General features: G+C 46.8%; 1 protein-coding gene across 1 annotated transcript in view; it reads right to left on the bottom strand.

The window, feature by feature from the left end:
- Nucleotides 1-2,528: 2,528 nt before the first annotated feature.
- Nucleotides 2,529-25,510, bottom strand: part of ankrd13b (ankyrin repeat domain 13B) — a 73,507-nt gene continuing 50,525 nt past the window's right edge. The window contains exons 3-16 of the mRNA XM_007900766.2: nt 21,044-21,168; nt 20,341-20,386; nt 18,340-18,483; nt 14,830-15,019; nt 14,305-14,371; nt 13,984-14,065; nt 12,437-12,501; nt 11,934-12,064; nt 11,499-11,656; nt 10,599-10,751; nt 9,900-10,060; nt 9,135-9,211; nt 3,291-3,487; nt 2,529-2,627 (exon numbers count right to left, since the gene is read on the bottom strand). Coding sequence (XP_007898957.1) covers nt 3,292-3,487; nt 9,135-9,211; nt 9,900-10,060; nt 10,599-10,751; nt 11,499-11,656; nt 11,934-12,064; nt 12,437-12,501; nt 13,984-14,065; nt 14,305-14,371; nt 14,830-15,019; nt 18,340-18,483; nt 20,341-20,386; nt 21,044-21,168 — 1,595 coding nt within the window. The 3' untranslated portion in view covers nt 2,529-2,627; nt 3,291. The remainder of the gene's footprint in view (nt 2,628-3,290; nt 3,488-9,134; nt 9,212-9,899; nt 10,061-10,598; nt 10,752-11,498; nt 11,657-11,933; nt 12,065-12,436; nt 12,502-13,983; nt 14,066-14,304; nt 14,372-14,829; nt 15,020-18,339; nt 18,484-20,340; nt 20,387-21,043; nt 21,169-25,510) is intronic.

The following is a 25,510-nucleotide window of genomic DNA, read 5'->3' as shown; positions in this document are numbered from 1 at the left end:
GTGGGAAGAGTTGCGCGGCGATGGGAGAGGAAGGTAGAGGCAGAGGTGACGTGCCTGGGGAGGAGAGGGACGGGCCAGTCGGGGGGGGGGGGAGAGCGGGAGAAATTGATGAATAATAATAAAAAAGTAGCAGTTATTTATTTAAGCAAAAATCACACCGATCTCCATGCATTTACATTAATCCGATTATTCACTGAGATAAATAGCACCTTCTTTACTACAGTGTTTGCCTGACTAAGATGGAAAGAAAGCACAGGAGGGAGGGAGGGAGGGAGGGAGGAGGAAACAAGGTCTCAGTTGTTGAATGCGTGTTCTGCATCAACTGAGCTCAGTGGGAACAAGCCTTGCGAGTCCTCCCGACGTGAAAGGCGCTATATAAATGCAAATTTGTATTGTACTGTTACATCTATCCATGTATCTAGTGTGCTTTCCAGTGATCTTGTGTGCGTTGTATCAAAGGGAACCTCTCTGTGGCATCTATTCGCTTCCATTGGTCTTCAGAGAGTGTGTGTATGTGTGTGTGTGTGTGACTCTCTCTCTCTTTCTCTCTCTCTCTCTCTAAATAAATGCCACATTAATCCAGTCCTGCCACGTGCCCCTTTCTTTCTCGATTGCCACTTGCGAGCAGGAGGTTCTTTTAAACATGGAGCAAATGCCTACGTTGCCTTTGCTTGTGTCTGAGCCACTGGTTGATGGGTTTACCAGCTGCCTTAGTCGGCTCAACAGCGGTGCAGATCTGTGAGTGCTACAAACTATATATATATATATATACACATATATAACACTTCCGACGCCAGATTACAGTGAGACTGTACCCTGTCTCTGGGCCAACTTCTCTCTTGTCTACACCCAACATCATCACATTCCAGCGCTAAATAGGGCAAAGTAGCAATCTTACGCTATTGCGGTGAGTCTTTGAACCGAGCTACGCGCCCTTCTGCGACTATTGACCACAGCGAAGGGGAGTGGGCGTGAATGGGACATAGCAGCTGGGCAGAAGGGTTGCGTGTTTAGAGAAACCCTTCAGGAGGATAGGTAAGGTATAAATCGTCGAGGGGTTGTTTGACCACCCTCCATCCACCCCCAACCCTCCCCTTCCTTTCCACCGGAGGTGGGGGGGCCGGGGGGAGTGGAGGAGCCTTTGAGGAGTCACTGTGCTTTAAGATCCGTTGCGAAATTAGCTTTCGCGCCCAAAAACATTTTTTTTTAAAAAAACGGGAGAAACTTTCTGCCCGCACAGCTGTTCACATTTACTATCAGCCAATGGGACATTCTCCCCCCCACTCACCCTCACCCTCGCCCCCTCCCCCACCCCCACCCCGCTCTACCCCTCTTCCCCCACACGCGAGATAGATTTGAACGCAGTTGAAAAAAAAATCGGTGCAAGGAAAACAAACAACCCTTTGATGACTGATTGTCCGTTGCAGCTTTCGAATCCATCCTCTATCTCAGATTTCCCAGCAACGGGGGGAATATCTGAGTTTTTCTATCCCCGATCAGCGTGAAATGGGGAATTTGGGAGTTTTGTATCATTGTTATCGTTGAGTCGCTCACTTTCTGCGACTGACTCTGACTTAAATGAGAATGGGATGCCTCAACAGTGCAATAGAGCTACTGCAGTGAGCAGAAAGCTGCCAGAAAGGACATCGCTGAGGATATAAAAGGAACTTTGTTAAAATGACACAGAATGCCTAACCGGCACAGCTCAAAACAAACAAGACGCTTACGAGGCAATGTACAAAAGGATTTAACAATATTCTACTGTCGTATTGGGGGTGGGGGTGGTGTTGAAACAAAGGCTTGTGCAGTCCTGCCTTTTGCTCACAAAACACCCAGTTCACAGTTAAATCACGTGAAGTGCTTCGAGATGTCCTCCTCCGTTACCCTGACGTGAAAGGCGCTGGGTCGAATGTTTGGGATTATGATGGCTGTCGTGCTGAATTGTGGACAGTGTCTTAAATTTAAGCTCAATTTGGAAATCAGCTTTTCGCTGCCCCTTTCTTTTTCGAGAACCGCGAAATCCTTCTCTGAAAAACGATGCGATTCAAATTCAAGACTTTTCCAAAATTTGGCACAATCGTAAATTTTAAAGACAAAAGGTCTCAAAGCCAGGACCGGGTGGAATTTATCCAGTTCTCCGAAGGAATTGGTAACTTTCAATGCTCTCTAAATCGACTGGATTTGAGCCCGAGTCTTGCAAATGAAAGGACAATTTAAGGCCTTCATATAACATGGGGAGAAATTCCACTCAGATCAAACTCGGAACATCTCAGAGAACATCCAGAAATTGACCAATAGTTTGGCCAGTCTTAACTTGGAAACTGTTTTTCTGTGCACAAACTTATAGAATCATAGAATATTACAGCACAGAAGGAGGCCATTCGGCCCATTGTGCCTGTGCCGGCTGTTTGGAAAATCAGCCCCACTCTCCCGCTCTTTCCCCATATCCTTGCAAAATTTTCCCCTTCAAGTACCTGTTTAATTCCCTTTTGAAAGTTGTTATCCAATCTCTTTCCACCACCCTTTCAAGCAGTGCATTCCAGCCCGTTACAACTCTCCGTGTAAAAAAAAAATTCTACTCATATCCTCTCTCGTTCTCTTGCCGATTATCTTGAATCTGTAAGGAACTGACGTAAAAAGGGATTCAAAATGAAAGTTGCATTTAAGTTAAGAACTTGGCCAATTTCCGGAGGCTCGTTCCGAAATGCTCTGAGACATCAGTAAATCTCTTTCACGTTACTCCGAGTGAAGGGAGGGCTCTACATAAATGCAAGTTGTTGTGAATCTAATCGCCAGGCGGGATTTCTAACCAACAATGCCAATGTCTAGTTACCCAATGCAGGTTGAATTTGGATATCAGACTAAATGCAGTCTGTTCAGCCTCTGCCAATCCAGCACTGGGACCAATACAATCTCTTAGTTGGCACTGGCTTTCTCAATAACCAGGCCCAAGACAGTAGGATAAAGTGTGAGGTCTTTTCACAGCCAATTTCCTGCGTACATCTTTGATGCTCAGCTATCAGTCAGACAGTCAGTCAATCTGCTGTTAACCATACTGTGGTTAATGCACGAGCCGATAACATTGCAATATTGCCTTTTGATTCCCCGTTATTTTTTTAAAAAGAAACACGCTCGAGTGTGCATGTGAGAGCGAGAGAGAGAAAGAGAGAGGTGAGAGGTGGGAGGTGGCGTGGAGGGGTTTGAGGTGGGGAGGTGGGGTGCGGGGGAAGAGACATGATGAAGGGCGAGGGGGCAAGATAGAAAGAGCAGTCAAGCAGCAGGTGGGTGACCTTATTTCTCAGTGAGTGAAAGTTGAATAATGCGTTCCAGTTCTTCCTCCTCTTGTCTTTTCCGCTTCTCCATCTCCGTCTGCTCCTTGGCAGAGAGCTCCATGGCCAGTCTCAGCTGCTCGTCATAGCTGGAGTATAGCTGCCTGTTGGGAATGTGCCGGGGGCTGGGCCGGCTCAGGATGTTGTGCTTTGGGGTCCTGAAAGAGCCAATGGACATTGTTAGAGCCAATGCCACAACGAGCTGACGGTGCCAGTGCTTAATAATAATAATAATAATAATAATCCCGTCCCCACAAATACAGTCAATTCACCTTCCACTGTATTCTGTGAAGCGCTTTGAGACATCTCAACGATGTGAAAATGCGCTATATCAAACACAAGGATTATTATTATTATTATTATTACAGTTCTGCTGGTTCTCTGAAAATAGGAATAACTTGCTATAATAATAAAAATAAGTTGGTCTTGTCCTCGTTTGGAAGCACCTCCTTCGAAACATAATACTCTGACACGGCAGTGACAAGTGCAAAAAAATTAAGAGAAATGTTTTTTACAAGCGTCAGAGATCAACGATATTTCCTCGGCTGAGTGAAAGCATCAGCTGTCGGCTCGGTAACTTTTCTTTCAGTCCCCAACTCTTTCATGTGGGAGGAAACAGCCTGACAGTAACACAGGAAATGCCCTTTTCATGATATAACTATGTCCACAATAATAAGTCCAACGCAATGGAATTACTGGAAGAGACGAGGTCTGTGTTTTGGGAATAGACGGTACGGAAATGTGGAATATTTTCCCAGTTTGACTCCCATTGACCGGATCAAGAAATCCTGTAGCTCAGCGGTTAGAGCACTCGCCTCGCAAGTGAGAGGACCTGGATTTGATCCCCGGGCGGGGCAAAACCTTGGGCAAGTTTCCTTACTCCACATGCCTCTGTTTACCTAGCAGTAAATAGGAACCCCAGTTGTTAGTTGATTGTCGAATCACTTTCCTGGGGATAATAATCCCTTTTAAAACAAATTAGGTCACTCAATTCACGCTTGAAATGGCTGACGCATTTCGCTCACAAAATATACAGCCAATTCACTTTTTACAGTATATCCTGTGAAGTGCTTTGAGGCGTCTCAACAATGTTGTATAAGGCGTTATATCAAATGCAAGGATTATTATTATTATCAAACAATCCAGGTGTCAAGATCAGATGCTCCTGTGTTACTTTGACGGTCTCCCAAAGTCCCAACTCTCAACATAGCTCCCCAACTCGCTCTCGGAGTGAGAAATTTGAATGCCATGTGATGATGTTCGCACCTGGGACCTCTCCAACTCAATCGGTTTTAACCACCAGTCATTAATGATGAGAAAAGTTGATAGATTATGTATCAAAAGGATGGTTTGTTCTTGTCACTTACCCAGTGTTCATTGAGTTAACCACAGCCAATGGATTCACCTCATCGCAATACAACACAAAGATACATATACGCAGCCACTTTCACGTTGGGAGGACGTCCCAAGGTTAACAGTACTGACTGGGCATCTGCGCTGGGGGTGGGAGTCGGGGGTGGTGGGGAGAGGGGAAATGTGCCCGAAAGAACAGTCAAAGAGGTAGGTCTTGAGAACAGACCTTGTACAAAGCGAGAGAGGGAGGGAGTGATTAGGAGGGACTCTAGGATGCAGTTCGTAAGAGTGGGGGCAGATAGGTGGTGGGGCGAGCAGGGTGGGGTGGGGGTGGGAGGGGTTGGGAGCAAGAAGCAGGCCGGTGCCCATTGACCGATGCGAGTGATGGGGTCAATCGGATTATCACCTGTTAAACATTATCGTAGAGAGACAATTCAATCTATTACTAAAAGCTAAAGGCCAAAGATCTAAAAATGTTACCTAGTCTTCACCCCGAAGGCCATTTTGTCTTAAAACTTCTGACCATGCAGAATTGTGGAAAATCCTTAAGCCCGGTCTCAATTTTCGAAGCGTGCGCGGAAACCCGGCTTTGAGACCGAGTTTAAGAATTTGAACCCAACGAAAAGAAACAAGAGAAAACGGTTAGAGTCGCCGGTTCGAATCCACCTTAAACCCAACGAAGACAGAGCAGAGAGAGACCGTAAACCCAGTGCTGTGATTGACCTCGATAGGAGTAACATCAGTCTTGCTCCTGCACCCAACACCGGCCTTAGAGCTGCAGAAATTAACAGTGCAGAGGGAGGCCATTCGGCCCATCGAGTCCACACTAGCTCGCATTCCCAATTCCTCATCACAGTCTCTATCTCTCCCACAAAATGTACAGTCAATTTAATTTATAGCATTTGCTGCGAAGTGTTTCAAGACATCTCGAAGACATAAGTATTATTAGTAAGGCTTATAACCATTATTATCTCTCATCTACTGTCTATTTCCCTCTTGAAACCCACACAATGGATTCTGCCTCAGCCAACGTTACTAGGCTGGGCTTTCCACAACCCAACATATCTCTGCCTTGAGACCACCCATTTTACACTGTTCCTCACTTGTTCTGACAATGCACTGCTCCCTCCGTAAAGAAACATCAATGATATTACCGTATCGGGAATAACAGCACCATTGGCCGAGAGAGAGTGAGCGAGAGACAGAGAGAGAGCGAGAGAGAGAGGAGAGAAATCATTTCAAAGTCAGGGAAGTGTCGGTGTCCTCCAATTCTTACCTTCAGCCCTTTGAGTACAGAAGGACTTTTATTTTTTATCTTCTGAAAAACAAACATGTTTTTACCATATATAAATATTAATTTATATAGAGTTTTTTTTCCAAAAAAAGTAGAAGAATCCCAGAATTTGTATTTTTTTTTTTTGGGAGGGGGGGGGGCAAATAGAGAGAGAAAAATAAAATTAAAACTGACAATGGGACAGGTGAATTATTCACAGAAAAAAAAAACTACAGAGAATAGAACACGTGAAATGGACCTCAGGATACACTGAAAGTGATGGAGAATTCTTGCACTAGTTTTGCACCTGATTCTGGTGTTGCATGATCCTTCCTGCAACTGATATAATAATAGTAATAATCCTTGCATTCGATACAGCGCCTTATCACGTCGTTGAGACGTCTCAAAGCGCTTCACAGGATACACTGTAAAGCAGAGTGACTGTGTATTCTGTGCAAATTGGCGGCTGCGTTTGCCTATAAAACGCGAGCACTTTACAGTGTATCCTGTGAAGCACTTTGAGATGTCCTCCTGACGTGAATTGTGCGATGGCAAATTCGAGGATTATCACTATTACTTTTAAAAGAGGGAGTTTAAAAGAAACTGCTCGATGCAGAAGGCGGCGAGAACGTGGAACTTACAGCCAGGGTTGAAGCAGAAAGCATTAACGCGTTCAAGAGGAAATTTGATGTTGAACATTGAGGAGGGAGGAAAGGTAATTAGAGGGAGGGTACGGGAGAGAGGGGGGGATTAGCAGGGGAGGAGGGCTCGTGTGGAGTTTTTTTAGTCGAGCAACTAAAAAAAAAACACGGCTGGATCGAGAATGAAACCAGTCTCGCATTGGAAACGCTGGCTCAGCATTTAATCAACGAAGACAGGCTAGAAAAAAAGTGGCTGACTCGATGATTCTGGCAGGCAATGCCCTGGATCTGGGATCTTCCTATATTTAAAAAAAACACCCAAGAGACAAGAGAGGTAGATGTTTTTCTCTGGCTCCGACACAATGGCTCTGCCCTCTCTTGCACAGATCCTGTGAGCAGCCTTTATAAAGCTCTTCACTATCTTGCCAACCCCGTTGATAGTCACCACGTTGTTATCCCTCCAAGCGATGTCACCTCGTGCGCTCTTGCTTGCTGTAATAAAGTGAGCTGAAGCTTTACCACACATCTTTTATTTACATTCAGCTCCGCCAGGCTCTCTCGGAGAACGCTCCCCTCCACTTTTATCTGTCCCTTTCTAGGGGAAAAATGTCAATCGTCTCAATGAATAATTCAGCTTGCACTGCTCGTATTTATTCAGACTTCTCGTTAAAAGGGGGCCTTAACATATCGTAATCCTGTAACAAATAGAAACCTTGACATATAATAACCCTTGCAGTTGGTACATCGCCTTTCGCATTGGTAGGACATCTCAAAGCGCTTTGCGGGATTTACTCCGGAGTGAATGGGGAATGGGATTAGGGTAGACAGCTCCAATTGGATGGTGATGGTGTGGGAACGGGCGGGGAGAGGGGAAAGAGACACGATGGCTAAACGGAGACCGCTTCCCAGCCGTACGCGTTCAATGATTTCGAGTGCGTTTTTACAAGGGAAAATGGCCCGAAATAAATAATTCATCATCGCCAAAGCCTAATTGATTTTAGGATTGGAGCAGATCAGCAGAGCCTCAATTGGCTGGGGAGCGAAAACCATTAAAAACTCCCAGGTTTATACAATCAGTGCCTCAAATTAAAAACCCTTTACAGTCATTGACCATGTGACAACCAGAGATACTTTATTCAAACCCGAATAAGGAATTCGGGGAGGCTGTCGTTGTTTAGACGCTCTTAACCCTTAGAGACCCTCAGGTTCGCTCCTTCAACGAGTCCAAAACTGACACAGGATTAGAATTCTCCACTTACTCAAAGCAACTCCGTGGCACATTCAGATCTTGAACGTGTTACAGAGTGTACATGTGCGTGTGGGGATGGGGTGGTGGGGAGAGGGGGAGGAGGGGTGATAGTGGTGGAGAAGTGGGGGGACGAGACGGCACGCGTGTGGGGGGGGTGGTGGAGGAAGTGCGTGATTTCGAAACTGGTGCTTCTCTGAAATTTGGCCACGGTGGGGGGAAAAAAACCACATACACACGCGCGCGCACACACACACCCACACAAGTCCTTCAGCCCTCAAAGGGTTAATCTGCGAGAGGTTATGGGTGTAAATGGTCAACAGCAAAGCCCTAGGGAGGCAACAACAGACATAAATCGGGACACACTGTGTAACGTCCCGGGTTGCAGTAAAACATCATTCCCTGAGGTTTCCTCAAATTTACTTCTTGAGCCAATGCCCCCCACCCCCTCTCTATCTCTCTCTCTCTCTCTCTCTCTTTTTCTCTCTCTTGCACTCTCTGACGACTGTGTGAAGGAAGAGAGCAAGTCCAAAGACAACACACGAAACGGAGCAAAAAGAAAAACACGTTTCGAATCTTCCGTTTGTGTGGGGGCCGGATGCTGAACCTCGGGGCAATATGATTTGAGGCTGTTCAAAGCCCCCACTGACAGATCAGAAGATCAGCTCGGATCAAGAAAGCCCTTTCGCCCATCCTTCCAGATCACCCTTCCTACAACAACTTCCGTTTACATAGCGTTTTGATATGATTTTTAAATTTAATTAGTGCTTTTGATAAGTCCTATCATCTCCCCCTTCGCAGCATCCAGCTGTCGTTTATTTTCAATGGGTCCTCATATCTCGAACCAGCTGTTAATTACCCCCTAGGTAAAGAAAAACTTCCTGAAATTGCCCCATTGCAAACTCTAAACCCGTGTCCTGTTGTTCTATCTACAGTCTTGGTGCAGCTGAGAATAGATTTTAGAGCAGGTATTGAAGATTTAATAGGAGCTGCGGACCGGCAGAGTGTTTGGATTTATCTGAGACAAATCTGTAACTGCTCGGAACAGAATTGTGCTGCTTTTTGTCAGCAGCGCCCGAGGCTTTGCAATTCACCTGAAATTATTTCAGATAGTACATTTCGAATTGCCCGAGGAAAACAAAAAACAGAGGGCTGCAACGCGTTCACCAAAGCAGAAGGACAAAGTGTCTGTAAATCAACGCGCTGCGAAATTTTTATCACAGGAATTGGGTGTTCAATGCGCCAAGCGAGGGAGTGAGTGAGTGATTCATTCCCTGTGTCCTGTGCAGTACCTTTCTCCTTTCCTTGCTTCACAAGTCATAGGGTGTGTTCCTGGCTTGCTGTTTGTCAGTGCTTCCCAGATAGTCACCTGAGCGAGACAGAGAGGGAGAGAAGTCAAAGAGAAGGCAAATGAAGAAAGTTAGGATATAAATAGAGTCATAGCAATTGGCTGCCGCCTTTCGACCACAAAATGTTCAGTCAATTCACTTTACAGTATATTCTGTGAAGCGCTTTGAGACGTCTCAAAAAACTTGATAAGGCGCTATATCAAATGCAAGCATTATTATTATTATTTTAATACTATTATTATAGAGGATAACACCAACCAAGTTGTGCTAAACCTTTATAACCCACTGGTTTGGCCTCGGCTGGAGTATTGTGTCCAATTCTGGGCACCACACTTCAGGAAGGACATCAAGGCCTTGGAGAGGGTGCGAAGGAGATTTATCAGAATGATACCAGGGATGAGGGACTTCAGTCGTGTGCAGACTAAAGAAACAGGGATTGTTCTCCTTAGAGCACCGAAGCTTAAGGAGAGATTTAAGCGAGGTGTTCAAAGGTATGAGTGGTTTTGATGGGAGTAAATGCGGAGTAACTGTTTCCACTGGTGGGTGGGTCGGTAACCAGAGGACTCCGATTTAAGATAATTGGCAAAAGAACCAGAGAGGAGATGAAGAGATGAAACAATTGTTATTTTTTTCAACACAACGAGTTGTTACGATCTGGAATGCGCTGCCTGAAAGGGTGGTGGAAGCAGATTCCCAGGGCTCTCCCACCTGATCGTACTCTGTTCCGGCTTCCAGCAGGCTCTGCTGGATGGCAAACTGCAGCAAGTCATCATCCTCCTCCCTCAGGGAATCTCTGTTACCGCCAACAACGGTGTAACCTCTGGGCATCTCGAACAGCATCGGGTCCATGTCACAGCCACGGCACGAAGCTGGTAAGTAAAACCAACCGAGTTCAGTTCACCTCCCGTGCCTTCAACCACGACGCTCCGAAACTCTGGAACTCTCTCCCTCAATCCCTCCGCCAACAATTCTCCCCCTACCCCCCACTCCCCCAACCCCCACCACACCACCACCGCCGACCGACTGGGCATTCAATTCATGGCTCTCTTTGGGACGCTGCTGTACGCAAATTAGCTGCCGCTTCCGCCCGCAGAACGACACAATCACTACACTTTACAACAACAACAACTTGCGTTTATATCAGGCCCTTCACGTGGGGTAACGTCGGGGAGGGCTGAACAATGGCAGAGTGTGAGGGTATCCTGTGAAATTTACACACTCAGGGTGTAGGGAGCACAGTACGTCACGGAAACAGGTCATTCGGCCTCAGTAGCCGTATTTGTACTGCAAACCAGCCCCCGCAACACTCCCCCCTCACTCTCCTCCCACACCCTTCTTATTCCCTTCTCTCTCTCTTTCTCTCTCTCTCGTGTGTGTGAGACGGGCGGAGGCGGCTTCGACACCTACTCATGGAGCTGGAGCTGCTGATACTCGACGTGTCGCTGCTGGGCGAAGGCGTCTCACTGTTTGGGCTGCTCCGAATGGAGCTCACGGACTCGTCGCAGCCGTTTAGGTTCCCGAAGGTGATACGAGCGTTCAGGATGTGGAAGATTGGAATTTCTGCAGAGAGCAGCGAAACGTGAGTCACTCCCGATCGCCGCGGATTAGAAAACTCTACAGAGGCCGCAAGATTGGCCTGGATGAAGAAGGCTCTTCCGTCCATCTGATCTCATCGTCCCTCCAGAACATCAGCACGAAACGTACAGTCAATCCACTTTACGGTATATTCTGCGAAGCACTTCGAGACGTCTCGAAGACGTGATAAGGTGCTATATATCACAGAATCCATGGAATTATACAGCACTGAAAGAGGCCATTCGGCCCATCGTGTCTGTGCTGGCTCTTTGAAAAGAGCTGTCCAAATCAATTCCACTCTCCCGCACTCTCCCCATAGGCCCTGCAAACTTGTCCTCCCCAAGAAATTATCTGATGCAAGGATTATTATGATTACCATCCCCCACCCCCTTGTACCTGCATTTAAAATCAGAGATACATAGGAGTATTCACACACAGCTGATAAGTCACCGTGTGCTCATGGAGAAGTCAGAGCAAAGCAAGATGCTTTTATTTCTGAGTGTAGAAATCATGGAAATTGGAGCTCATAAAGGAGGTCACTTGGCCCATTTGATCCTCCACGGGAGCCTTCAACTCAGTCGCAATTGCTTGCTCTTCTCCCCTTTTATCCAGTTCCTCTTCGAACTGTTCAGCCAATTAAGGTTGAAGGCAAAGTATTTTTTATGGGCTGAGTCAAGGTGTCATTTCGTGGGTCAAAACATGGTGTCCGGTCAGAGAACTTTTGGTGCTTACCTATTTTGACCGGGAACCCTGGTGGCAGCCGAAGAGTGATGAAGTCCCTAAGTTTAGCAAACAGTGCGTTGCTTATTGCCATGAGGTCAATGATAGGAGCTACCTGCTCGGAGAGAGACAACGGGTGATCTTCACACAGCCAAAGCTTTGCTTTGAATCTTGAGGGAAACAAGGAGAAAAAGCACAGACACTTTACTATCTCAATCTTCTCTTCCACTGGCGCTGTCGAAGTCCCTTTTAATGGAACGAGGCTCGTGATGAACAGGGTGTTCTCTCGATCAGAACATCACCATAGTGAGTGGGAGACACTGCTGTGCGCAATCGGCTGCCGCGTTTTGCCCACAAAACCCCCAGTCGATCCACTTGACGGTATAGCCTGTGAAGCGCTCTGAGACGTCTCAACGACGTGCTCTATCGAGCGCATAAGTGACTTACTTCTGTGTTTTTGTGGTGAGCTCCATGGGACGTCCGATGTCTCGGTTTCCCAGCTCAAAGTTGGCGTTGAAGTACTCCTCCGGGGTGATGGACGTCGGGTTGGTATTGCTGAACGTTTGTGTGATGAAGGCCTGGAGAAGAAAAGGGGATCGCTTTGCGTGAGTGTGACGTCTTAAACGACGGTGGTTCTCAGCCAGCGTCTAGAGACGCTGAGAGAAATTGAAGGGTGTGACGTAATCGATTCTTTAATCCGGGTTCAGTTTGGTTGCTGGCTTTCAGCAGTTTTAAGTAAAGACGCGGGTTCCAAATGAAAACGAACATAAGAATTTTGCCCGCGACTCTTGAACTCTGAGGCTACGACTCTGTGCAATTTTGGGTCGTGCGACAACGGCAATTTGTGCATTCGTTCTCCGCGCAGGGTAGTGTCTCCGAGCGAAAATGCACGTTACAAACTCATGCGATTTCTGAAGCATACATCGTGGCGCAAGTCTCCTCGTACTGACCCCATTGTGCGGTCCTACGTGTTGCTCTGCAATGCCCAGGAAAGACTGGAGAGGAGTCTTACAGCCTGCAAAAGACAAGAGGTGACTTTTGTTGCTGTGGGTTCCCACGGATATCAAGACTACTTCGGTGACTCCAATAAACGTTCCTGATTCACAAGAGAAATTGTTCCTTCCTTTCGTGGCTAGCTGCGGAGGGCATTGCTCTGTGCAAATTGGCTACCTAAAAATACAGTCACTAACCCCTTGACAACAATTACCTGTGAAGTGCTTTGAGACCCTTTTACTTTATGAAGTGCAAGGACAAACGGTGTGGATTTCGCACAGAGAGAACTCCTGCACGCCTTTTTCTCTACGCGTTAAAAAAAAATGTATAGTGCTACATATGTAAAGCAACAGTGATCCACGAAATTGTACGATTGTTCTCATTATCACTGAGATAAACGGGATTGGGATCAATGGGATTGGAATTAAAGGCATTAGGATTAATTGGAATAGTGTTAATGGGATTTGGATTTATGAAATCCGCACCTGAGCTAGACTTCAGATGCCTGCAGAGTCTCAATTACTCCGTCGCACACACAAACAGACACACAAAGAAATACACACATGAAGACACACACAGACACACACACACAATCAATCATACACACACACACACACACGCCTTAGTCCATCACTCAGCCTCCATTAGCACTCCAGGAATTTCTCCCTTTTAAGTTTCTGACCTGATCAATACAAATTTACCATTCCCTCCCCTCCCCCTCACCCCCCCAGGCCAGCTCGGTCTGAAGAATAGTACGATGATAGTACATGAAATAATCCTTGCATTTCACATAGCGCCTTATCATATTGTCAAACTATCTCAAAGCACTTCGCAGCCTTGTCTTACTGTGTCGTTGATTCCGCCCGATTGTTCACCTACAACATACTAAGTCCCTGCACTTTACAGCCAGGATTATCATTGTGCTTTCTGCAATTATCAGCCGTCACCCTATTGCATTTTCACATCGGTAACGGTTCTTGCAGAAGTAACATGTGGGTCTTTCTCACTACCCCCTCCCACCGCACCCCCCCCACCACCCCACAGCCGCACTCCTAAATATTATGCAGTACTTCCATCAACTTTGTTTAGCCTGAGCGCATCTGACTGACAAAATGCACCATCTGCCAGACACTCAGTCACGTCTTGTCAGAGTCGCCATTGGAAAGAGAATCTCTTCGGAGCCACGCTCACATCAGCCGAGCTGCAGTGTACTCACACGGACAACCCACATCTCACGCAGTTGCCTTCAGAACGACGCTTGTCAGGGTCTAAGCGGACCGTGAAGCAACATCATGCCTGATCTGGTCCATTAAATTCACATCAGGGATTAGAATAGCAACGAGTATGTGAGTCGGTTCGGTTTTTCGCTTTGTGTGTCTGATAAATTATATGACCCAGCAAAGCCATCCGCGCTGGCGAAGGCAACCGATTTGGATTTAATTCCTTTTCGGGAGTTTGTTATGTTCCCAAGTTCCTTTAGAAGAAACGCACTTGGTTTAGTTACCTTTGGTTTTGCTCTTGTTCTGGTCTGACAGGTGCTCTGTTCTTGTCCTAGTAACCAGCTCCACATTTGAGGCTCCGTACACCTGGAAAAAGTAAGAGCGGACAACTTTGTTTTTCTCCTTCGCATTGGAATCCGCACAGAACTTGCAGGCAACGGAAGAAAATAATAATAATAAAATAATAATAATTCTAAGAATAATCCTTGCGTTGCTACAGAACCTCTCATATCGAGGACCAGGATGTCACTGGTGGTTGTTAATGTGATAAGGTACTGATGTGTCAAATGCAAGGATTATTATAAGGATTATTATCATGCTGGTACCTTGGACTCGTAGCCATTAATCATCTCAGTCTTCTCGCTCCTCCAGCCCAGGATTCCAGATTTATTTCTGTTGGAGGGAAAACAATCAGAGAAACATCAGGTTTTTAAAATAAAAAAAAACACTTAGCTCTCCCGTCCAATAATTCAGATTAAAGCCCTATGGAATTTATTTCTGCGGATTAAAATTCTGGTTCTTTTTAGTAACTGCCGAGAGGGAGGAAAAAAAGGTTTTCTGAATTAAGATTGATTAAAAGATTTGCCTTTAACAACACTATGCCAATTTAAGTTTTAAGACCAAAGTGGACTGAAGCTAAAAGCCTAGAAACGTTAACCAGTTACAGGTAAAAAAAAATCTCTAATCCATTGGTTAGAGTGTTCACCTCGCAAGCGAGAGGAACTGGGTTTGATTCCCGGGCAGGGCGAAACCTTAGGTAAGTTTCCTCACTCCACACGCCTCTCTATACGTAGCAGTGAATAGGAGCCTGTTTGCTAGTCGCTCAGATTGCACGCACTGTAGCTTGTTACCTTTCGAAGGAGATGTTCTTGGTATCTAGTTGGGTGGTGACTACTGGGGTGGTGAGGCGGGTTGCCACCTGCTCCTCCGAGGGCTGGACTGTGGTCAGTAGCAAGTCGTGGTCATAATTGGCCAGCGACAGAGTTTCCGTGTAAACCGTCTGCCGATCGTGATCGATCTCCATCACAACGGCGCTGTTGTCTACGGCAACACAAATTCATTGCATTTTACTACATTCAACAACAGCAGCAAATTTACTTCTGTACAGCGCCTTTCACGTCAAGAACAACAGCAGCAACAGCAAATTCCATTTATATAGATCCCTTCATGCGGGTAGCGTCCTGGAGCGCTTTACGTCGGGAGAATGTCCCAAAGCCTGGGCTTTGGGACATTTGTTTCGTTAAGAGTCGTTTATCTGCCTTTTAAATGGATTTCTGAGTAGAGGGAGACATTGCAATGTCTCCAGGATTTGATTCGAATTGAAGTGGTTCTATCTACCTTGGCCATTCAAGGTGGCTGAGCAAGTGTTGTATATGAAGGGTTTTTCAAGAACGCTTCAGTCATGTCCTAAACATAAGACTTGATCCTCTTCATTCACCCAGAAATAGGTTTTCACTCTGAGTCAATATTAATATCTAAAGCCCACCATAATTCTACCACACTAGTATAAAAGCTCACTGTGAGCTTGATTAAAATAAGCTCATGAATATTTAGCGGCGTGAAATAGCACTTTGCAACCCCGGAATTAAACAGAAAATTGCTACCGCGAGTTGCTTTTCCTTGCATTTGGTACAGCGCCATGTTGTGGCATCGGGATGTCTCAAAGCGCTTCATAGGATTTTACTCTGAGGTGTAGTGGGCTGTGGGTTTGCAGGTGAATGTCTGGCAGCTTGTCGCTTTGTTCCACCGGCTAAAATCTTTCTTGAAGGAGCAAATCCTGTGCCTTTGACTTGGGTGTGCTCGGCAAACAATAAATAAAGCACGTGGCATCACGGCTGTGTAAATTCAATTACACCGGGAGTAAATCCAATTAATTAAAGGGACGAAAGTAGGCAACCCATTCTTCTCTGCTCAAGCATTGTTATTTCAATCAATTTCTCGATAACAAATGACTCCAATAAACCATTTATCTAAACACATCGATTTGCGGCAGCTTTAGAGAATGTAATGAGAACAATCGCCCCAAACCTCTCGCCCCCACTGAACATTACCTATTTCGGTCGGCCAACTAACAGCTGACTTGAGGGCTTCACTGTGTTTTCTGTTTGCCTGAACCAACACAGCACTCAAACCTTGGCTTGGGGCGATTACTAGCAAAGTCGCAGTCGTGTGAAGCACTTTGAGACATCCTCCCAACATTCCCCCCAATGGTCATATAACCTTTTCATCCTTTTCACCTTCCCCCCTCTCTCTCCCCCACTACCCCACCCTACCAAGTAACATGGGCTGCTGACATTTACAGTTGTATGAAAAATGGTCACAACACAAGTCCGTTATCAAAAGAGAGGGGGGTGGTGGTGGTGGGGGTCGGGGGCTGGTATCTGTCACGCAATATCTCAGCGCTTGCGGACAGGGAAACACAAAGTTTCGCCCACAAAATACACAGGTAAATTCACTTCACAGTATATCCTGTGAAGCGCTTTGAGTCGTCTCGAAGGCGCGATAAGGCGCTGTGTCAAACGCAAGGATTATTATGATAACTTTGTCTCCAAAATGTAGCCATCGTCGTAGAAACGACTTGGGTTGGCACCTTGGGCTTCTTGGTCTAAAAGGCAATCAATGCAATGCAATGCATTTACTCACAGAGATACCTTTGCCGTGAATTACACAGAATTACAATGCAGCACCCAAACAGACCGCTTGGCCTGACTGTCCATGCTGCACCGGTATTTATACTCCTAAACAAGCCAAGCCTTTGGAGACATCAGGGAGTCAACCCAGGGACTCACGTCATCGTTTTGTTTCAACAACACAAGCTCCATCGGTCCAGTAATTGAATCCACGCTGCTTATCCTCGTCAGATCTGATGTAGTGACTTAACATAATTGCACCCCGGTGTTTAAAGCGTGAACAGATGGCGAAATCCGAATGGATTCTCAGATGCCATCAAAACAGCTTCAGTGAAATATCCATGTTAATTAGCTCGACTGGGTCTATTATTCCACGTTTACTCCCCCTGCGGAATCGATTGTTTTGTTTGATCCCTTTGTCGCGTCAGTGTAATTGCAGACGTCGGTTTAAGATTTAGGACAAAAATAGCTTCTCAACTATGAGAAACACTGGACAAAAGAGGTAAGTTATAATAATAATACTGATCATATAATAATAATAATACTTGCATTTGATATAGCCCCTTATCGCGTCTTCAAGACGTCGCAAAGCGCTTCACAGAATATACTGTAAGTGAATTGACTGTATATTTTGTGGGCCAGACTATAATAGTGAAACATAGTCATGGAAAGGAACCAAGAAACAAGTCTAGGGTTGAGAAGATTAACATCCTTAATAGAAACTGGGGATATTCAGGTTCATAATAACACAACTCACATAATTGATTTGTTGGCCATTAATTTCCTATTTAATTATAGCCACTAACTCCCCAGTTTATATCTCGCGTTCAACAGACTTTGTCCATTAAACGTTGCCAGTGCTTTAATTCATTATTCATTAAAACCTACAAATTAACTATGTATCGAAATCAGTCAAAGTAGAAATTCATAGTTATAGACAAGCGAAGGTGTGATTTTTTTTTGGTGGGTGGGGAATCTGATCATAAATTGATTCAATTCTTTAAAGCACTGTAATCGCCAGCTGCATTACTCATTGCATTAAAATTTACTAACTCACTACGTCAAGTATTTTTTCAGCCTTCTCTCCTTACAACGCTGACCTAGAATTGCGCAGATTCTATAATATAATTATAATAATCCTTGTATTTGATATAGCGCTTTTCAAGTCTTCTAGATTTGACCGCACATTTTGTGGGCGAAACGCGGCAGACAATTGCGCACAGCAGTGTCCCACAAACAGTCGTGGATTGAGTGCCCAAATTATTATTGTTTTTCTTCTTGAGGGATTATTATCAGGCGTGTGGAGTAAGAAAACTTGCCCGAGGTTTCGCCCTGCCGGGAATCAAACCCAGGTCTCTCGCTTGCGAGGCGAGTGCTCTAACCACTGAGCTACAGGATTCCACTAGAGCAATGAAACAAGCCATTCGGCCCAACTCATCAGAACTAGTCAGCGATTCTACTCCACGTGAGCCTCCACCCATCCTAATGCCTCTCACCTATTCCACCCTTCCATATCAGTCTCGTCCCTTCTCATATAATGCTGTCATGTCACCACCCCCTTAGCACTTACCCTCCTGCTCAGCATCTTACTAACGATGTGATAAGGCACTAAATCCAATGCAAGGATTATTGCCATTATTATCTGCCTCTCCGAAGCGCTCCGAGACGTGACCCTGTAGCACTGAGAGACCAAGTAACACTGTAACTGACAGCCCGACCGGCCGAGCTGACCTTGCCCTTTGAAGACAAAGCTGCGGCTGCCTCGTTGCCAGGTCATATGATCGAAGCCGAGGAGCGTCGTGTCCACTCGCAGATTTTGGCCGCTCTTCCACACGCGGTACGTGTCGCTCGGGCAGATCTTGGAGACCAAGGGCACTGTGTGCGGAGTCAAACGACAACAATGGGGGGGGGAAGAAATCTGTTAATCAGCCGCACGGTTAACCTGAAATTGCATTTGTAATGAGCAAACCTGCGTTTACACTGCAATGGTGCCATGCAACCGCCAGGAAGGCGGAAGGCGAATTGGATGGACCTTGGTCTTCTTTTCTACTAACATTTCCTATGTTCTCATGGTCTCTGGAACAGGCTGATATGTGGACAGTGGCCTCGAGGTGGTGCTGCAACTCTCACTCCTAACCCAGCCCAAGGTCCTGATTGAGAGGATCTGCCTTGCCCCATCGCTCCAGCAAACACTGAGCTGACAACAGTGTTGCCGATGGGGCTTTGGTTTACAGAGCTAAGGCAAGAGATCTGGGAGGGTCCATGGCTGATGTAGATTGCAGAACAGCTTGCCTTCTACACGTTCCCCTTACTGTATCCAGGAATAGCAAAAGCACCAACACAGCTGCAGTCGATTGGAAGCACACCTGAGCTTGTGTTTCTCATTCCTACGATGGGAAATGCTGCGATTGTGGTAAAAACGCGCAGCGGAGATCAAGGAAACTCCTCAAGTCGGCTTTGCACGTCTTGTCAGTGTTGGCCCGTCAACCCACACCGACAAGACCTGCGTTGGTGCCAATGGAACTCAGGTCTCTCTTGGGGGGTCGGGGGGGGGGACGGGGGCTCTCTCACTGCATCCGGTCAGGAATGGGGGGGAAAAGCCCGCAAAGCGACCTGTCGGCGGCTACGCAAGCTGAGTCGTGGGTTGGATGCTCAGACGGAAGCACTCTTGCCTCCGGGTCATATCTGTTGGATATGTACTTGAAAAGAAAAAAATTGCAAAGCTCTGCGGAAAGAGCGGGGGAGTGAGAACAGTTGGATAGTTCTTTCACTGACACGATGGGCTGAATGGCCTCCTTGTGTGCTGTAGAATTCCATGAAGTGGGGGGGGGGGGGGAGGGGGGGGGGGAGGGTGGGGGAGGGTGGGGGAGGGTGGGCTAAGGTTCTGGCAGTGCAGAGCAGAGCGAATGCCAATGAGAAGTTTGTCACAGGTGCGTGTTTGAACCCCCGCGCTGCGGAATGTGCCTTTGCACAGCGGGCATATGGCAAGATGGAATATCTCTCCTCGCCAGGTACAGGCTGGGAGCCAAGTGAAATCACAGAGCTAAGGAGGTACCGGCTCTCCGGTACAAAGGCAACACCTGCTGCAGCCCACAGCCCATCAGCGGCATCTTAATCCCGTCCTCTCGGTTTAAAGTGGAGGCTGGACTGCTATCACGGATCGCCTTGTCTTTCAAGGGAGTCTTCGGGACTGCGCTGAACTCTCCAACTGCGTTGCTACAAAGCAGCAGCCACAAGGCAAAGTCATGTTTCCTCTGTGGAGCTAACATGATTGTTGCTATGCCAACTACAATTAAGCATCATCTGGGATCAGAACAAATCCGCTAATAACAAGAGGATTGTAGAGGATTTTTATAGTTATATATATATAGTTATAATGGGTGAGAAGGCGATTTTTTTACCTGCTTAGAAATTTAATGTCAGCGCCTTTGAAATTCATAGATTCATAGATTCATAGATTCATAGATTCATAGATTCATAGATTCATAGATTCATAGATTCATAGTTACGGCACAGAAGGAGGCCATTTGGCCCATTGAGTCTGTGCCGGCTCTTGGACAGAGCAAGTCACTTTCACTAACCCCAATCACCAGCTTTCTCCCCATAACCCTGCAAACCCGTCTTTCCCAGATACCTCTCTTAAAAGCTGAAAATTCAGCGGTGAATTTTGGCAGTCTTTAATTTCGGGCGCGCTCACGAACTCTGCCACCCTCCCTAGAGGGTTAAACTTACCCCAGCTGGTGAACTCCCACTTCATTTCAACGTAAAAGTCCTGCGCCTGATGGAAGCAAATGAAAGTTAGTTGAATTTGTGTAACAATACCCCCTAATGTGGGCTTGGCATCTGGCATCAGTCCCACAGCACCGCCATATCAAATTACTGGCACTGACCCACGTGACACCAGCCCCCAACCCACTGTGTCCTACCCTTTGACACCGACCCTTCCGTATAATTCCCGGATCTCGATTTAACTGCTCAGCCCTGCGTTGCTGGAAAATCCCCCCAAGTTTATCCATCATAATAATGCTAACCCTCGGCATTTGATATGGCATCTTATCTCGTCGGTGAGACGTCTCAAAGCGCTTCACGGAACATATTGTAAAATGGATTGTCTATTTCGTGGGCAAAACGCAGCAGCTAATTGCTCACAGCAGTGTGCCCCACAAACAGTCGTGGATTGAGTGACCATATTTTTTTTTGGGGGGTGCGGAGGGAAGATAATTATTCCCGGAGTGCGATCCGGCAATCGACTAACAACTGGGTTCCTAGTTACTGCTAGGTAAACAGAGGCGTGTGCGTGGAGTAAGGAAACTTGCCTGAGGTCTTGCCCCGCCCGGGAATGGAAATTGAACCCGCGCCCTCTCGCTTGCGAGGCGAGCGCGCTAACCACTACCCTACAGGACTTCAATGAGCGGACGGATGTTTGGAAGGTTACCTGACGGAGTTTCTCCAGCAGACACGGGATGCCCGACAGGCGCTTGATAGACCTTTGGTAGTCACGGTAACGAAGAAGTAGCTGAACCAACTCCAGGTCTCCAGTACTCACAGCCTCCTGCAGCACTGCGGGGCACAGAAGGCGTTCACAAGTTAGGAGATCGACGGCCCCACAGTCCAGGAGTCTCTCCTTTCCCCATGGCTCTCCGACCGTGCTTCTGGTCAACCTTCCCACACCCGCCCTCCAACAACCCCCACCGCCACCCCACCCACACACACCCTCTCTTCAACTTGCATTTATATAACGCCCCTCACACAGGGTAGCATCCCAGAGCTCAACGTTTGACATCCTCCCGACATGAAAGAGGCTGTGTAAATGTATCCGTTTGTATGCGTGGTCGGGTGTCCAGTCAGTGCTTTGAGATGTCCTCCCGATGTGAAAGGCGTTGGGCAAATATAATTTCTATTGTGCAAAGCCATTCCCATGCAATGCGTTACTTTAACAAAGGCGCTATCGAACTTAAGGGCAGAACATCAGGGCTGCTCCAAACACCTGACACTATCCTGATGAACTTCGGTGAACACATTTCCATCTGTCGAACGGCAACGGAAAGTATGAAAGGATTACTGATAAGACGTCGTGGGAGGGGAACGTCGGATTCTACAATTGCTGAGAATAAGGCGATTTAACACGATCGGGGCAACTGGCCTTCTGTGAGCGACGAGAGAGGAGAAATCGATGGAATGCTTTTTCCCCGTCGCAAGGCAGAAATAAATAAATGTGGAATATCTGAAGCCCCGAGAACGTGAAATCAGAGGGTCGTTTAAAACGATTTTCATACCATAATGAAACGTCGCGCAAGTTACAGGTCAGTTACCGGCGGCTATTTTTTTTCTATTTGGCTTCCGTAGGTCCTAATGAGTTCCTCTCACAACTCCCTCTAATCTCTGACCACCCCCTCCACACCTCCTCCGCCCCTACCTCCCTCCGAACCACTCCCTCCCAAACCCCCTGGTCCACACCCCCTCTCAAGCCCTGCTTCTAACTTCTCCCTCTTAACCTCCCACCCCCAACAACATCCAACTCCCTGCACACCTCCCCTCCCGATTCCTTTAACAAATCAACAAGTAATTCACATTTTCATGCCACCTTTTTGCCGTTGACACATATAGACTCACGGAGCGAATCTAAAAGCACGTCCGTGGTCTAATTTAATTTGATTCAGTTTCTGCTGCTCATAATCTTCATTATGGAGGAATTTCATTGGAAATTAATCCGCCTTAAGCAAATTTCATATGGTTACGTCCACTAAAGACTAATTTCTTTTTACGAAACAAACTACAGCTGCAAGGTTCTTTGAAATCGTGGGAGAAATCCACTTTTCTTAAAGCAGCGATTGTGGGTTTCTTGGGAGCAGGAGGAGGCCATTCATCCCCTCAAGCCTATTCGGTTGTTCTATAAAATCATGGCTGATCTGTACCTCAACTCCAATTACTTGCCCTTGCCCCATATCCCTTGATACCCTGATCTAACAAATACCTATTCACCCCAGCCTTGAAAATGTGAATATTTCACAGTATTTCCATGAACTTAATGGACTTCCTTAATAAGGAATCCGATTCACGTAAATGGGGAGTCTTTTCCGACTCAACTGAAAAACAGGCCATTGGACCGTTGAAGCCAGGGGCAGCTGTTAGCGCAGAGGAGAGAGGAGGGGGCATTAACAACAACGACAATAACAACTTGTACTTACATAGCGCCCTCCACGCAGGATAGCGTCTCAGAGCGCTTAACGGTGGCGGAGCCTGACTTTTTAACAAAGAACTCGACGAACCCGTAGAAAAGGAAGAGGGCTAGAGGGGATGGGGAATTGGGAATCTCGGAGGAGCAAAAGGACAGACACGGCAAAAAATATGTCGACTGGCCTCCGTGGGTGGAGGAAACAAGAAACTCAGTTTGCAATGAGGCGCAAGAAGTGCAATAATAATCCTTACGTTTGGCTCAGCACAGCGCCTTTCAACAATAACAACAACAACAAACGTTTTTACAGCGCCCTTTTTACGCGGGGTAGCGTCCTGGAGGGCTTTACAGTGGCGGAGTCCAACCACGAGCCGGGTGGGGGGAAGGAGCGGGGAGTGTAACCGCGATCAGAAAGGAAGGTCTTTAGGCGGGATTTGAAGGTGGAGAGAGAGCAGTGGGGGGGGGGGTAACGTCTCAAAGCGCTTCGCAGGGGATTACTGTTAAGTGCGGCGGCCGCACGTGCTGTGGGTCAACACGGCAGTTAGTGTGAGCGCAGCGATGTCCCACGAACAATAGGCACGTACCTCGTGCCTATTTATACGAATTAAGAGATAGCCAGGGGCTAAATCACAGTGCAGTGAGGAGGGTTAGATTTATTTTGGTGTGACACTGCCAGAAACTATCCCACTGTTACATGCTGTCGTGTTCTGCCAGCCAATCCGTTTTCTCTTTATAACTGGCCATTTGCTGTCTTACCCACCCCCACCCGCCAGCCCCCCCCACGCCTCCCTCCCTCCCTCTCTCTCGCCTCGTCCCTCTCAATGTTATCTCTAATGGATTGACTTTCCGACGTGTAAGTGTCTTTTGTGTGTCCGCAGCTGGCAGCCAATTCAGGACAAACGGGATTATCTTATTAATAAAATCGATTACCGCCCTGTTGTTGCACGACAAGATGCCGCAAACGTGTTGAGAGACGAAACCACAGGTTTGCTGGTGTGAAACGTCACTCATTGCCTGTTTTCCTGTGGTCTAGACGACGTGGAGCTCGCTAACTAACAGTGCGATTCCCGTGCTTTACAACCGCCCGTAAAACGGACATCTGAACCCCGAGACCTTGTGCTACAATGAGACTTGTGTCTGTCTACGTGGGTCCCAGACACACCTTTTCTCTCTCTGGTCTGCCTGCTTTGTGGCAATTTCCCCCCTTCTTTGTTTTGCATCATTAACACCTCTTTAACCCATCGTCCCCTATCCTCTACCCCATTTTCTCCCTCGTCTTCCTTGCCCTGCCTCTCCCCCCCCCCCACCCCACCCTCTCTGTTAGCCCTGAAAAGCCTCTCCCCCCCAACATGGCCCAGTTCTGACAAAGGGTGCTCCCAGCGGCTTTTTTTTATTCAGATTTCCAGCATCTGCAGCATTTTGCGTTTGGTTCATACGGTTTAAGTGTCAGCTGTTTCGTCACAGGCTTAGGAGATAGGGTGACAGCTGGCTCAGCAGTTGGTAGCCTTCCTCGACTCTTAAGTCAGAAGGTTGTGGGCGCTAAGCCCCACGTCAGGACCTTGAGCTCCAATGCTGATGCTCCAATGCAATTCCTGAAGGAAAGAGGGTTTGACGGCGGGCACTTTGGAAGGCTTCAGAGGCTTAACGACAGATAAATAATAGTCCTGGCTTTTGATATAGCGCCTTTTCACGTAATAGAAAGTGCTTCACAGGAATTTACCGTGTTGTTATAAATACTATGTATTTGCAGGGGAATGAAGCAGCCAACTTGTGCACAGGTATGCAGCACAACAACCATAAAGTCAAGTGACTAATGTTATTTGGGTGATTGCTGGTCAGGACACCAGAAGGAACTCTCTTCTCTTTTCGAATGGTGTTGCAGGATCTTTAACCATACAGAGTAGAGGGAGGGAGTTCTTGACATTATGGGGTTATGGGATCTGAAGCCTTGGCCACTGATGGTGGAGCGGTGAGGACATGGACACTTTAGGATCAATTCAATGATAACAGCATTGCCCGTAGCCGCGTAGACGTTGTGGAGAACAGAACATAGCAGTGTTACACTTAAAAATAATCCTAATCCTTGCATTTGATATAGCGCTTTTCACATCGGGAGGACGTCCCAAAGCGCTTCACAGAACACACTGTAAAGTGAATTGACTGTATATTTGTGGGCGAACGCGGCAGCCAATTGCACACAGCAATGTCCCACAAACAGTCGTAGATTGAAAATGACCAATTTTATTATTGTTTTGGGTTTTGGAGGGATTATTATTAGGCTCTGTGTGGAGTAAGGAAACTTGCCCAAGGTTTCGCCCTCTGCCTGGGATTGAACTCAGGTCTCTCGCTTGCAAAGCGAGTGCTCTAACCACTGAGCTACAGGACTCCATGCAGCAAAAGAGGTTGGATTTTGAAGGGAATCTTTGCAAACGCACAGTCTTGTGAAGCGCTTTGGGGGCATTTCAAAGTTAGAGAGACTTTACATCAAATGAAAGGGTTATTATGAGCGTGAGTATGTAGTGTGTTTGTTAGCCACTCAGCAGCCACTGTTATATAAGGGGAGGCCTGTGCCATTTCTGTCTACATTTTGATGCAGAGCAATCCAGGGGAACGAGTGGAAATCACTGCAGAAACTCCAGGCAGCGGAGGATTGAAATCGCCCTGAAATATTCTGGTAGCAGTCTTGCCTCTAAGCCGGACGTTTGTGGCTTCAAGTCCCAAGTCGGG

This window comes from Callorhinchus milii, unplaced genomic scaffold (assembly GCF_018977255.1).
Source record: "Callorhinchus milii isolate IMCB2004 unplaced genomic scaffold, IMCB_Cmil_1.0 Scaffold10, whole genome shotgun sequence".
In the NCBI taxonomy this organism is placed as follows: domain Eukaryota; kingdom Metazoa; phylum Chordata; class Chondrichthyes; order Chimaeriformes; family Callorhinchidae; genus Callorhinchus; species Callorhinchus milii.
This window is presented reverse-complemented; position numbering and strand designations above follow the sequence as displayed.